Here is a 14,035-nt window from a genome sequence, read left to right as displayed (position 1 = left end):
TCGCCGAGCCGAGGCGGCTTCCACGGAAGCTTCGACCAGGCTGCGCTGTGGTCGCGGCCGCTTCTGCTTAGCGAGGTCCAGGCGGGGCAGGGTGCACTCCCGGCACGGGGACGAGACTCTGGGCTACTTGGCCTATGGACCTTCGACGAAGGCGCGGGTACCGTTTGCTTTGACACCCGCTTCCCGGCAGGGCGAGGCCGCGGCTCGCGACTGGACGGTCAACTCGAGGGTGGCGCGGAGCGTGCAGCATCTACCCGGCAGCTCGTCGAGCCGGAGTGCCCGCCGTCGAGCAGCTTCAAAGCTGACAAGGCCGCCGAGCTCGAGGCGTGGCGGGCTGCCTTTTGCGAGAAGCATGGCCGCCCCGCAACGAAAGCAGACCTACTCATGGCCGATTCCGACGTGCTGAAGCTAGCGCGGCTACTGGGGGAGCTATGACTGTGCGGCAATGGATGCTTTTCTCTGCGTCGTTGGTCGTGTGTACCGCGCGAGATTTAGGCGGCGCCCACTGCTAAAGCGCCCTCCGCAAAGGGGGGCGCGGTGGCGCCGCGGCGCGCGCCATGTCGGTGTCGCGCGCTCGAGCCCGAACCTGCACCTCGCTCCTCGCTTCACGCTTGCCTCTTGGCCTTGATTTTGCATGTATGTGTGCATGATTCTGTGTACCAGAGAAACAATATAGTACGCAGTGCATACCACACAGATCAGCAGGAGGATGTACGAAGAGATTAGGAGCAGCAGGGACCCGAGGGACCATGTCGCATGTGGAAGACGGCTAGTGCTAGTCCCCCATCGGGAGGACGACCCCGGCTAGTCGCCGACCACACCCACAAAGAACCCTGCACAAAGACCGCAGGGCGGGGACCTGTTCCTTTTTACCCATCTCCTAGTAGAGGTGTCCGTTTTATTTATTTACACGGTGTGTGTGTGTTCCCTGTCCGCTGGACGCTGTCGGTCACGGCTCTTGTTAGTTGATTTAGAGCGCGCCTGAGGGCAAACGCACATCACTCAGGTTTATGTATGTAAATAGAGAGAGGATTAGGTTTGGGGAGGGCGCGAGTGGGAGACTTTTCGGCGGGTGACTTGTGAGGATGTGACGACGTTAAGTCTACAGACTACACACACAATTCTGCTCCGTCTGTTTTTGCGCCATGTTTTGCGCACACTCCACACAGCAGGACCAGTGCAGGGCCTCGTGGTACGTGGAGGGAGAGGGTCGACGAGAGCAGGGGGCACGTGCCGCCGTCTACTTCTTGCAGATGCGCTTGAGGTGCTCGTACAGGGAGATGACGGAGCCGCTGAAGATGGAGGCCTGGCTCCAGCGCGGGAGGAAGCCGCGGTATAGCCCAGCAAAGCCCTCGCTCCGCAGCAGCTCCCTCCCAATGGTGAGCACGGGCGGCGCTACCCTGCTCGGCGCGAGCTGCACGCGCGTCTTGAGCACGTCGAGCGGACTCGTCACCGCAACCTACCCGCAGCGGCCGCAGCGCTGAAGCGCATCGCAGCCAAGGTGCGCGCCACCGCCTCTCGCACCGTCCACAGCCCGCTAGACTAGCTTCATTCTGTGATCGCACCGTCCACAGTGATGCCCACGTCGCGGCGAGAGCAAGCTCGGCTAGATCCGGCATCAGCTGCTGCCCGCTCGCCGCGGAGCGCGCGCCGCCGTACGCCGCCCACCAGACCGACCCGCCCGGCAGGTAGGCGATCAGCGTCACGCCAAACCCGCGGTAAAAGCCAGACCAGCCAGAGGTGCTCCAGATGTCTCGCACCACGTGGGCTGCAGAGGCGTCCGCCGCCGCAGCGCCGCCCGACCCGCTCGCAACCATCACCCGCTGCGTCACCACGTCGCAGGGCGTGTAGATCGTCTGGCTCGCTAGCACCGCGCCGAAGCCGGCCGCGCCGTTGCTCGCTGCGGCGGCCGTCGGCCCCGTCACGCCTGCCGCTTCGGCACGCGCCTGCCAGAAGGCCTTGGTTCCCTCGAGCGCGGTGATGTAGCCCGCCCGAGCGGGCAGCGCACCGAGCAGCACAGGACCGATGCCCGCGTAGAAGCCTCGGATGCCAGAGATGCGCCACAGCTCGCCGGCCGCCTCGAGCGAGCCCATGCTCACCGCACTCGCCTGCATCCTCGTCTTTATGACTGCGAGAGGGTAGGTGCAGCAGTTCAGGCCGGTGTAGAAGGCGCTGCCGACTAAGAGGAGCTTCGGAAGGTCTGCAGGCGAGCGGCACACGCGGGTGAGGCAGTGCACGGAAGAGTGTACGGCTCGCGGCGCGGCTTTACCGAGTTCTTCGAGGTCATCCGCCTCACCAGGCGGCTCGAAGATGGGCAGACCCGTTGTTGTCCGGCGTAGGAGCGTGCCTCTCGAATCACCACGGGTCGGCATGCGGGCGGGAGCTGCGGCAGAGTATGCTGCGCAGCGGCGCCGCCATGTGCCCCCCTTCGGCGAGGCCCTGGCGTTTAGAAGAATTTTCGACCGCCTCGCACACACGATTCACTCAACAGGCAAAGCGCGTGAGAAGAATTTTATAAATTGCACGACGCTGGGCACGGGACTGGCGCGCAGCACTGGCACTAACACAGGTACACCACGGGAGCCGCCTAAGCGACTGCACCGCGCTGCGAGCCTGTCGCTGTCCCTTGTCACGAGCAGGAGACCCCCATGTCCTTCCAAAATCCTGCCCGTGCAGGTGGGGACCCTCCTGTTCTCCTCCCATCCCTCGTTTCGCGGTGTTTTCTTTCTTTTAGAACGATGAGAGAGCTGATGCGGATCCTTGACTCCCTGTGGGTGTCGCAGTGTCGTATCCATCCAGGTAGGCAACGGTGCGCTAGAGTTTACTTCTCTCTCGAGTGTCGGGGTGGGGGAAGGGTCTATTGTAACGGAAAACTCGACCGGGCATGGCCGTCGCCGAGGGGCCGACCGCATTCGTGGAGCGCGCTGGGCGTGAACGGGAAGCGCTTGCGGCGGCCTCGTTCGACAGCGGCGCGGCGCGGCTGGCGGCGCAGCTCGCCGCGCAGCGGGAGGCGGAGGCAGCCGTGGCGCGTGAGGGTGAGCTTCAGCGTGGCGGTCAGGGTGTGAGGCGCGGCATTCACCTCTGGCACCGAGCGCTGGTGCTCCTAGCCGAGCGGCGGCCTCAGCTGAGCCGGGTTGCGATGCTGATCGAACGCCAGCGCGGTGTCCGCGTCTCCGCCGCGCAAGAGGCCTACGAGAAGCTCTGCTCCACCGCATGGCCCACGCCGGCCAAGAGCTGGGAGGCTGTCGCGAGCCAATTCCCACCGCCAGCGCTCCTCTGGGCGGCTGAGGCCGAGATCTGCATGGCGTCAAACGGCCGGCTCAAGGACGCCCCGTTCCGGCCAGCGTTTGGCTCCGAGTCACCGCGGTCTTCTCGGACGACTCACGTAACTCCGCGTTCGCCGCTGATGCGGATGTAGAGTTTGTTGTAGAGATTTCACGTTGTAGAGCGCCTCTACATCGCTCTACAACGCACCCGCCTCGTCCCGCGGCGGATGTAGAGCTCTACAGCTCTACAGCGCTCTCCATCTCTACAGCTCTACAGCGCTCTACACTCTACATCCTCTACACCCTCCCTCAGCCTGCATCGTCCCCTTCTCAGCCCGGCGTCTGCTTTCGCTTTGATCGACGCACTCGCTCTCCATCTTACTACGTGCGCTCGCACGTGCACACAGTGCCACCCTCACAGTGCCACCCTCCCGGAGACAAGCGCGGCAGCACCAGCAAGCAAGCAGAGGGACGTCGAGACAGAGAGGTCCTCACAAGCGCTGGCTGGGGCGAGAGGTCCTCATGTGCGAGAGGTCCTCACACTTAACTCTTAAGTGACTGACTCTCTGCGGTGCTGTGGATATCTCGCGTAGGCCTGGCTGCCGCGATTTGTCATTCGTGTTTCAGCCTGGCCTCGTGATTCGGAGGAGGTAATGGGAATCATATCAATGTGCTGGTGTGAGGACGTCTGCCTCTCTCTGCCTTGGCAGGGGGCTGTGAGGACCTCTGCCCCATGTCCCCGCCGGTCGGCGTCCGATGCACAAGGCAGCCATGTTGGCTGCCACGGCGTTTCCGCTCGGGATCGCGGCAGCCTGGCGGACCCCGTGAGCCACAAAAGTGCGTGGCAGCGCGGCGCGTCGCCAACCTCGCTTTCGGAGCAAAAACCAGAAACCAGATCGCGCGATATTTCCATAAAACCCTTGCTATATCGAAAAACCAGAAACCAGAAACCAGACCGCCGCGTTCCCCCCAAGGGTTCCTCCCACCCAGAACATGCTGCTGTCTTAGTACTCCCGTTCGACCCATTCGGAATCCGATGAGTTAATGAGGGGTCATTCCGCCGGAATGACCCCTCCGGGGAGATCGTTCACACCTCGAAAAACCAGAACCCAGAGCGTCTGGACCGATATTCCCATGGCCCGGATGTTTTCTGTGGGATGTGGCGAAAAAGCAGAATACAGAGCTCATCCTCCTAGAAGTCAGACGTTTTCTTGATAGCTGATATGCCAGGGAAGAGCCTGGTATCTCAGTATGTTATATCCTATGATATAACATAGTGGTGTCTGGTTTATCCATACCTCGAACCTGGCCGGGCGCGGGCGGGGCCCGCGCCCCCAGTATAAAGGATTCGGGCCCGCGCGAATGGCGTAGAATAAATCTCACGTGGTTACCATGGTGGTTACGCCGCTGTGTGCACACAACAACAACATGTACATGTGACATGTGATTGTGCGTGTGAATGTGTCTTCTTCGAACCACAAAGTGCGCACGCACCAGGGGGGGGGGGGGCTCCAAGGGGTCCGCGCGATCGCACCGGGGGTCTCTGGGGCTTCACCCCTTACTCTACTGCCCCGGACGCAAGCCCGGGTCTATGTACACTATTGCACAGCAGGGCACGTAGGTCTATCCGGCCGCGGAGCGCGGTCCCAGGTTGGCGCGGCACTTTGGGTTGGTCTTCTTCGTGTCTTGCCGGCGCTGCGGCTTTCCTGCATAGCACCACCACGGTCGCTTCCAACGGCCGCTTAGCACTTCGCCCTCACCTCAGTGAGCACGCCAAAACTCCCGACATATCCCGTCCAGAACTTAAACCACGGCGGGAAATGCGCCGGGTGCCCATCGAAGGTCATGTTCGAGAGCCTCAGTGATGTGGTGGCGCTAAAGGTGCCACTGGTCCAGTCAAGCCACAGAGAACACCCTCCATGACTGTAACACCTCTCCGCGTACTGGTAGTCTCCGACGACCCAGCTCTCATCGCCGCGGTCGTTGCAGTCGAAACGGCGTTCCCAGTTGCAGGCACTGCCGATGTTGTGCATGACGATCGTATATATCTGGCCGGCGGTGAACGGTGCGACCTTGGGCAGCGGTCCGCCATTGGAGGTTCGAGGTTGGTCGCAATGAAAGTTGTAAAAGATGAAGCTCGACTGTTGGAGAAACCCATATTCCGGATAACGAATGATGCCTTGAGGAATGTCGTTGAAACACTTGTCTTCCTCATGTTGGTCGTCGCACAGCCTGCATTGAGGACCGTTGCTGTGGCAGCCTCCCTCGAGCCTTGAGCGAGTGCAGCCGGCAACAAACGGACACACCGCCGGTGATGAGGGAGGCGGCGATAGTGGCGGGGGAGGCGCTGGAGGGGGGGGCGCGGGCGTCGGCGATGGTGGCGGCGGTGATGGTGGTGGCGGGCTGGGCGGTGGCGGAGATGGCAGTGGCGGAGAGGGCGGTGGTGGAGATGGAGAGCAAGCGGAGTCGCGAAGCTGCTCCTGGAGGTCGTGCACATGCTGCTTCAGCTCAACCACCTCCATAGCTGCTGTCTGGACCTCACCTTGGGCCTCCGCGAGCAAGCGCTCGATGCTTTGCAAAGCGGGGATTGGCATCGGCGTCGGAGTTGGAGCCGGAAGAGCTAGCGACAGGGCGAGGGAGAAGAGCATGCCTGTGGGCAAGGGCAACGGGTCGGCGTGAGCTCTGGGTGCGCTCTACCGCATGGACTTGGGGCTTGGGCATTTGGTCGGACTTGGGCGCGGGGAGTCCGACTTGTTGGATGTCACGGACGGCGCAAAGATTTCCACAGGAAACTCGATCAAAGAAGGCGGACCGTCCTGAACCTAAGGAGGGGACGACACTGACGGCATATCCTTTTTATTGATAAGAACTTGCGGGCACAGGACGCAACACAAAAACTCTAACACTCACACATAATTTGCGCGACGAAGCGGCCATGCACCTCGCTGTGGGGCGAGGTGGAGCGGGCGGAGCACGCCAGGTAGTCGACGAGGAATGCGGCGGTGCAGACCGCGTAAAGAGACAAGACTCAAGAGCACACGCAGGCCTCACTGCTTCTCCTTCTTCACCTGCTTGTTTCCAAACAGCATCTGCCCCACCCTCTTGGTGATGTCACCAAACTGGTACTCCCCCTTCCCGGTGAAGTTTGAGACGAAGGTCTTGGTCAGGTCGCCGAACTGGTAGTCGGACTTGCCCGTGAACTCCTGCACCCACGCCGCCCTGCGGCTCTCGAGCTCGCGGCTGATGTCGCCGAAGGTATACTGCTCCTTCCCCGTGAAGTCCGCCACGGCCGACTTTGCGCGCCGGTCTATCTCGCGCGTGAGATCGCCCGTAGTGTACTCCTCCTTTCCGCAGAAGGCTGCCACGGCGCTCTTGACGCGGCCGTCGATCTCGACTGATAGGTCGCCCGCCGCGTACTCGCTCTTGCCGGTGAGCTTGCAGACCTGCTCCTTGGTCAGCTGATCGAGGGCGACGGAGAGGTCGCCCAGCTCGTACTCGTCCTTGTCTCGCAGCCGCGCCACCTCCGCCTTGACGCGAGCGTCAATCTCTTTGGACAGGTCGCCGATCTTGTAGTCGTCCTTGCTGGTGAAGCCGCGGATCTGCTTCTTCGCCTCCTCGCGAACAGCGACGCGGACGAGGATGGCCATCTCCATCGCAAGGCCGAGCCACTCGTCGTCCTCCACCAGGTTCCCGACCGCAGCGGCGTCGGCGGCAGTGACGAGGGCGCTGCTATCGGAGGCACTCGCAGCAGCGCCGGGAGCGACGGCCTCGCCGCCGCCTGAGGGGCGCACGTCAACTCGGTGAGTCTGCGAGGCCATCGCCTGAGGGGCGCACGTCAACTCGGTGATGCGGGTCGTGCGCATGTCTGAGGCTTTTGATGAGCTGTTTAGTGGCGAGTATGCCGGCATCGGATTTGTGGGAGGCCTCTCACCATCTGCGTTGCTGTCGGAGGCAGCTCTGGCGGGCGTTGAAGACGCCTTGACCGGCGATGCTCTGCGAACGCAGGCCCGTCTTGCTTGCAGCGAGGCGGCGAGTGGCGGCGGCAGCAGAGCGGCGTCGGCAGCAGCCGCGAGGAAGATGACCGACGTGAGCGCCACCGAGGCCTCCATGGACTTGAAGAAAAGAACTCCGGACCGGCTCCAAGTGCTCCAAGATTCTGCTCGTTCTCAGTGCAGCGCTCTCGTATTCACACCCGCACAGCACCCTTAGGTATTTTTATGTTCCCCCACCCGGGTGGGGGAATTTTATATTTAGCAATATGAGCCGCCGTCCCCACTCGAACTCGAGTCCGCCGACCGCTATAGGTCGAGCGGGGAGAGAGGCGCTGCCTCCACGGCGGGGACGGAGGCGACACCTCCGTCCCCACCGCCATTGATTCGAGCGGCAAGCCTTAGGTAGAGCGGGGACGGAGACGTGGAAAAGCGTGCTTGTGAGTGGAAGCCACAAGCGCGCTGGCTCCGGTCGTTTGTAAATGAGGGTGTTTTTCTGTGTGTGTGTTTTCTTGAAGCCTTTGTGCAGCGGCTAGGATGTACAGCAGGAACGCGCCGCGTACACCAGCTAGCCACTGAGGGGGTGAGCTGCTCGTTCTCAGTGCAGCGCTCTCGTATTCACACCCGCACAGCACCCTTAGGTATTTTTATGTTCCCCCACCCGGGTGGGGGAATTTTATATTTAGCAATATGAGCCGCCGTCCCCACTCGAACTCGAGTCCGCCGACCGCTATAGGTCGAGCGGGGAGAGAGGCGCTGCCTCCACGGCGGGGACGGAGGCGACACCTCCGTCCCCACCGCCATTGATTCGAGCGGCAAGCCTTAGGTAGAGCGGGGACGGAGACGTGGAAAAGCGTGCTTGTGAGTGGAAGCCACAAGCGCGCTGGCTCCGGTCGTTTGTAAATGAGGGTGTTTTTCTGTGTGTGTGTTTTCTTGAAGCCTTCCTTAAACTGGGTAACGAACCCCTGTCACTCCGTGAAGTGAACAGAAGAGAGGTGTGAACAGACTGGCGTGCTGATCGTGAAGAGGCGCCATGTCATCGGACACCGAGAGCACGGTCTGCGACCCGCGGTTAGAGGTCGCACCCGAGCCGCAAGTCCCCAAGGGGCCGGGCCAGATAAGGCGCGTGCCCCAGCTGTTCACAGCAACAGCACGGTCTACCCCCGTCGTCCCACCCCAAGTGCAGCAGAGATTCACTTCGACGTTATGAAACAAACGCAAGGCCCCCAGGTGTGTACTTTAAATGCGCGATGCTGCCTCTTAGAGCGTGCTCGCTCGCGGCTGCGGGAGACATGCGACTGAGGCTGGAAGGGGAGCACCATCGTGATCTCCATCTCCATGATCTCGTCCCGCGTCGTTGGCTCAGTCTCGATGGCGCCGCCCTCGTGCGTGACCGCGACCTCCTCATTGAAGCCGGGGACCACCTTCACCACCTCAGCGAGCCGCTGCAAGCAGAGGGTGGGAGGTCATGATATCTCATTGTGGGTGGCGGGAAGGCAGTGGCTGGTGACGCGGCTGCTGGCAAGCGCGCGCGCCTTGCAGAGGTACTTGGGAGTGGTGATGAAGTGCTTGCGGTAGTAGTGGACGTTGGTCCAGCCCTCGGTGCCCTCGTAGTACAGGTTGGCGTGCTTGATGTCGCGTCCAGTCGTCCTGCCCTGGAAGATGATAGCCTTCATCTTGGCGCGGTCGAACGGCGTCATCTTTGGATGAATCTCTTCGTGCGAGTCGAGGACCTTGAAGAGCTTCGTGTTGAGCTCGTCCTAGCGATATGGGGAGTCAGGATGAGCCCCGCGCGGGAGGGCGCTGGGCGAGAGGGGTTTCGAACCCGTCCGGTCTTGTCCATGCCGGGTTCGACATAGCAGACGCCGGTGCTCGGCTCGACGGTGCACTCGACCGTGTGCTGATGGAACGGTGCGGGGTCAGGGCGGTGGGTGGGGTGTGCGGCCGGGAGCGGGGAGAACACCTCGTGTTCGACGCTGTCGCCGAAGACCGTGTCCTTGCCCACCTTCTTGGCCGGCGTTGGAGTCTCGCTTGCCGGCGTGAGACAGTCTTCGCCCTGTGGGGTGCGGGCCGATGTGCTTGGGCGCGTAGGGCGGGCGGGCAGGTGCGCAGGTCCGAGCTGCACTGGAGGTGGCAACTCGTCGGAGCTTCCGGGGTAACATCTAGGGGTCCCTGGTCGTTTCCGCAGGCGAAAGGACAAGACGCATTTTAAAGATTTCCACAGGAAACTCGATCAAAGAAGGCGGACCGTCCTGAACCTAAGGAGGGGACGACACTGACGGCATATCCTTTTTATTGATAATGAACTTGCGGGCACAGGACGCAACACAAAAACTCTAAACACTCACACATAATTTGGTATTGCTAACTAAAACATTGCTCTCTCTCTCAGGACGCGGCACGGACGGGGCACAAACGCAAGGCTACAGCAACGGTAGGTGGCGTGCCGCAAGGGTTTCGCCCATAGTCAACTCGGGACGGGGGACACCCCCATCTCGCTGAGGTGCTACGGCTTTGCCCGCTATGTCGTCGTGACCCTGCCGGGCACGGGCCGCCAGATCGCGCTGCGTGAGATCGACGTCTTTGTCATCGAGAAATTTGATGGCACGGCCTGCCCGAATGAGTTCAAGGCGCCACCGGAGCCGCCGCCGTTTCCGCCGGCAACACCGCCACCGCCGGCCGCCGGGAGCTGCGACAGAAAAACATGCAGAGGCGCGGTTGTCGTCGGATCAAAGGGTTGGAAGGGAGGGTCCAAAACCGTCAACTGCGGCTTCGACTGCAAAAACTGCCGCTTGATGAGCCAGCCACCTGCAAGTGGTCCATCTCACCCATTTTGGGACGTCAGAATCCAGTGTCGATCGAATACGTGTATCGACAGGATGAGAATCACCACCGGTGGGGGGAGAACGACAATGTTCAGGCCTTGCGAGGGAACATCAGGCCGCGACGGCGGCAGCAGCGGACACCAATGCGGCGGCCAAAACGCCTGGGGGCAAAACATGTGCGTGTACTGCGACGGCGACGAGGACAACATTCACGGTCGCGTGTGCCAGGACGAATACGCTGTTACCGATTCGGGGTATTCCGAATAAGGAGGCGGACCAGTCCAGCGGTACACGCTCGCGCATGCTCCACTCGCAGTCACCGCGCCGCTGGTGCGGACATCCTCTCATGCTATAACGGGGATTCCGGCGCCCAACGTGATTCGCGGATCGGCATCTACCGGCCATGGGCTCGATCGTCTCGCCCTCCCTCACTGGTGTGTTCTGGGTCCATTGCTCATGCTCGGGACGGCTCGCGGTAGGTGATATGTGATCTGTCGACTGTACTCTAAGGGTCCGCCGCAGGCGCATTTTGTATCCCGAGGCGGTGCCCGGTGCCGAACTTGTCGGACCTTAAGACAGCAGTGGAGATATTACGATCTGGAGGGATTGAAGGATAGTAATCTGGGGAGATCTGGAGGGCTCCCGGGTCGCCCCGGAGCGGCCCCGCGCGGGGAGGTGGGTGGAGGGCGGGCACCACAGTTGGTAGTTCTCCAGATCTCCGCGGCACGGCGAGTGGTACTGGGTTACCCACGAACCCAGTCTCTCTCCGTGGGTTCGACTTTTAGCGGGCAGTGCGTGTGGAGTCCGGTCGCGTGTGGGAGGGCACGCTCCACACCCTCGTCACTCGGCGATCACCGGGAGCCAGCCAACGAGTGATGTGCGACAAGTGCGACGCTCAGCTCCTCGAAACGCTGCTGCACACGCCCTCCGAGGGCTACTACCTTCTGAGTGGGCACCTCGACCGGCTCCTCCTCTCCGGCTACGCGCTCGGCTTCACGCTGCCCGCGCCGGAGAAGATAGCGGCGCGGCTTCACGCCGAGGCTGCCGCGTGGCCGCCCGGTGGCGCGAGCCGTGTCCGTCTGCTTGCCGCGCGCGACGGCTCGCTGCGCGTCGAGCGCTACGCGCTGGCTGGGGTGCTCTCCCATCCCGCCGCCGTCATGGCTCCGCCGACGAGTGACGACCGGGTGCGCCAGGCACCTCCGCTTTCGCTGGCCACCGAGCGTAGTCCACACACCACCGGAACGCCTCAGGTGCTGCTTCTTCGGCTGGACCCGGCGCCCACCCCGCGCGACGACCCCTGCCTCCGCCACAAGACGACCGCCCGCGCGGCCTACGACGCGGCGCGCGAGCGTGCCGCCGTCGGCGGCGAGATCTTTGACGTGCTGATGCACAACGAGCTCGGGCAGGTGACGGAGACGTCCATCACAAACGTCGGGCTCGAGGCGGCGGGCGGCGGGTGGATCACACCGCCGCTCTCGTGTGGGCTCCTCGGCGGCGTGATGCGCGCGGAGGCGCGCTCCCCGCTCTCTCGCCCCAGCCCCTCGCCCCGGCCCCGCGCCGCTGCTCTCGGCCCCTCACGACGCGCCCGCGCCCCGCCCGGAGCAGCTGATCTCGAGAGGGGTGCTGCGGGAGGAGGCCATCACGGTGGCGGATCTGCGTGAGGCGCTCGGGGCGGGGCGTAGGCTCTGCTGCTTCAATTCGGTGCGAGGCGCCTTGGCGGTGACGCTGGAGGAGGGAGGAGGGAGGGTGGGAGGCTAGCGGCCCCGCAGTCTCGACACTGAAGGGCCTCTCCCGGCGGCCGCGAGGAAGCTCGAGCTCAACGGCAGGCACGACCGTGAAGCTTGTGTCGCAACCGTCAGATGTCGGGCAACGTGCTAGCCACAGGCGAGCCCACGTTCCGGAAGATCCGCATCTCGGGCGCGGCCAAGGGCTGCTCGTGCAAGGGCGCCGAGGAGCTGTTTACGCTGGCAGGCTTTGACGGCGCGCCCGAGTCCGGTACCTCTCCTGCCCGCCGGCGCCGACCCGGCCCTGCTGCAGCGCGTGTGCTCGACGTGCTCAAGGCAGAGGGCGCCGGACTGAGGCCGAGGACAAGAAGCGCAGGCTTCTGGCCGCAAGGCGGCGAGCGAGTGCGCGCGGACAGCAGATCGGTGAGCAATGCGCAATGGTGCGAACTTGTTTCGAATTCTTGTTTCCTGCGTTCGTGCCAGCGCGCCAGCCCGTGCCCGCGTGCCCAGTGTCTGTGCGAGGGAGTTAGTCGTAAAACGGTGTACGAAGGTCGTACCGGTGTGTTAGTGCCAGTGCGCGCCAGTCCCGTGCCCGGTGTTGTGCGTAGTGCGAGGGATGTGGAAAACTTCTTTTGTATGAGGCGGAGATGATGGAGCTTGGAGGCGCTCGCCGCGTGCGGCGATTGACATTGAGCGCCTCCCTCTCTCTCCGGCTGTGCGCCTGACCGGTGCGGCCTCCGAGTCGGCGTCTAGCGCGCGTGATAAGGGTTTTGCTCGCCTTCCCTGGGACCCCGTGTTGCGTGACTGTCTCTGTCACTGTCTCTGTGCGATTTCGGGCCCGGGGTTGTGCGTTTATGTGAACAGCAAACGTGTGGAGGCTGCATGCGGCGGCCACTTTGCTTGCGCGTGACCTCTTGCGTGCACGCCCAAGCTCGAGCGGCATCACGCAGAGCGAGCTCTGCGCAGGTCCCGCGACCTTCTCGGGCAGGAGCCCACCTCTCCTTCCCTCCGTGCGCCCAACGATATGGGCAAATCCGCGCCAAAGCGCGCTTCCGACGCTGACCAAGACGTACGGCCCGCAGAGGCAAAGGATGGCTCTGGGCCTTGTTAGGTGCCGCCCTAACAAGGCTGTGAATAGCAGCTTGCTTTTGTGTGTATCGCCGGGGCTTCCCGCTCGCCCATGTCCAGCAAGAAGCGGCGCCGAGCGCCCGCCGAGTCGCCGCCGCTCTCCGACGACCTCGAGTCTCTCTCAGCGCTCTATGCATCGACGCTGCTCGTCGCCTCGTTCCTCGCCCCAAAGGGCGCGGTGTGCACGTATTCGGTGCTTCGCTCGGCGGTCGCAGCTCAGGGCGCGACGCTCTCCCTCGACGACCTGAGGAGGATGGTCGGGCTGGACAACTCCATCGGCCTCCGTCCTCACGCGGCGGGCGGCAGAGTCGAGCCGGAGCTCGTGCTGCGTGACGCGCGCCGCCTCTCCGCGGCGGGCGTCAAGAGCCGGCTGCGCCACTTCCGCTCGCTGCTCGCCGCCCTCCCGGCCCAGGCGGGCGGCGGTGCGGCCACCATCTCGCTTGCGCCGCTGCCCGCCGGCTGCGCCGTGGACGTGTCGGGCGAGCCGGCGCCGCAGGGCGGCGGCAGTGATGCGGCGGCTGCGAGCCACGGAGGGTTCGTCCCGTCCACGGAGGCGCGGGAGGCGGCCTCTCCCCGCCGCTCGTCCAAGCACTCCGAGCCGCGGCTGCTGACGGGGCTGCCTTCGCCGCCGCCAAAGCCGCTCCGTCGCGGCACCGGCTCCATCGGCGAGGGGTGGGCGGAGGGGCGGCCGAGGGCGGAGGGGCGGGAGCAGGGGCGGGAGCAGGAGCTTCCGGAACAGGAGCTGCCGGCAGAGGGGCCCGCGGCGGCGGCAGCAGCGGCGGCGACGGCAGCGGCGGCGGAGGAGGAGCCGCTAGCCGGTCGGGACGAGGCGGCGCGACCGGCGAGGCGCTCTCGCGCCGACGCCTTCCTGGCGCAGCTGCAGGCCCCTCCCCTCCTCCCCTCCCCTCCGCCCGCGGCCAGCCGTCGGACGGGACGGGCGGCCAGCCGAGGGGACGGGCGGCATGACGGTGGCTTGCGGACTCACGGTAGGCGTCTCCCTTTTACCGCGGCCAGCTGGTGTACGTGCACGAGACGAGGCCGGCGGCAGCGCAGCCGCAGCCGCCGCCCTCTGGCCTCTGCCCCGCCGTCACCGGCCTGCTGCG

At 63.9% G+C, this 14,035-nt stretch overlaps 5 protein-coding genes across 5 annotated transcripts in view; 2 read left to right on the top strand and 3 right to left on the bottom strand.

Moving 5' to 3' along the window:
- EMIHUDRAFT_120156 (hypothetical protein) overlaps positions 1-354 on the bottom strand; it is a gene marked incomplete at both ends in the record, with an annotated part of 18,258 nt that extends 17,904 nt beyond the window's left edge. Inside the window, one exon of the mRNA XM_005764641.1 lies at positions 307-354. Coding sequence (XP_005764698.1) covers positions 307-354 — 48 coding nt within the window. The remainder of the gene's footprint in view (positions 1-306) is intronic.
- Positions 355-1,081: 727 nt separating this feature from the next.
- EMIHUDRAFT_459688 (hypothetical protein) lies at positions 1,082-2,426 on the bottom strand. Its single transcript, XM_005764640.1, has 3 exons — positions 2,270-2,426; positions 1,566-2,200; positions 1,082-1,459 (listed from the first exon to the last, which is right to left on the bottom strand). The coding sequence occupies exons 1-3, from the start codon at positions 2,370-2,372 to the stop codon at positions 1,241-1,243; spliced, it is 957 nt and encodes a 318-aa protein (XP_005764697.1). The 5' UTR covers positions 2,373-2,426; the 3' UTR covers positions 1,082-1,240.
- Positions 2,427-2,884: 458 nt separating this feature from the next.
- On the top strand, positions 2,885-3,920 carry EMIHUDRAFT_247527 (hypothetical protein; the record flags this gene model as incomplete). Its single annotated transcript, XM_005764639.1, has 2 exons — positions 2,885-3,366; positions 3,860-3,920. The coding sequence occupies 2 exons, from the start codon at positions 2,885-2,887 to the stop codon at positions 3,918-3,920; spliced, it is 543 nt and encodes a 180-aa protein (XP_005764696.1).
- A 2,393-nt stretch (positions 3,921-6,313) lies between these two features.
- Positions 6,314-9,098, bottom strand: EMIHUDRAFT_120154 (hypothetical protein; the record flags this gene model as incomplete). The annotated part of the gene is made up of 4 exons (XM_005764638.1): positions 6,314-7,087; positions 8,575-8,700; positions 8,767-9,015; positions 9,081-9,098. The coding sequence occupies 4 exons, from the start codon at positions 9,096-9,098 to the stop codon at positions 6,314-6,316; spliced, it is 1,167 nt and encodes a 388-aa protein (XP_005764695.1).
- A 1,857-nt stretch (positions 9,099-10,955) lies between these two features.
- EMIHUDRAFT_247523 (hypothetical protein) lies at positions 10,956-11,838 on the top strand (the record flags this gene model as incomplete). Its single annotated transcript, XM_005764637.1, has 3 exons — positions 10,956-11,264; positions 11,394-11,536; positions 11,697-11,838. 3 exons carry the CDS (start codon positions 10,956-10,958, stop codon positions 11,836-11,838), a joined length of 594 nt encoding a protein of 197 aa, XP_005764694.1.
- Between the last annotated feature and the right edge of the window lie 2,197 nt (positions 11,839-14,035).

Source organism: Emiliania huxleyi (assembly GCF_000372725.1).
Source record: "Emiliania huxleyi CCMP1516 unplaced genomic scaffold EMIHUscaffold_585, whole genome shotgun sequence".
Classification (NCBI taxonomy): Eukaryota; Haptophyta; order Isochrysidales; family Noelaerhabdaceae; genus Emiliania; species Emiliania huxleyi.
The sequence above is the reverse complement of the archived record's forward strand: the minus strand, read 5'-3'. Positions and strand labels throughout refer to the sequence as shown.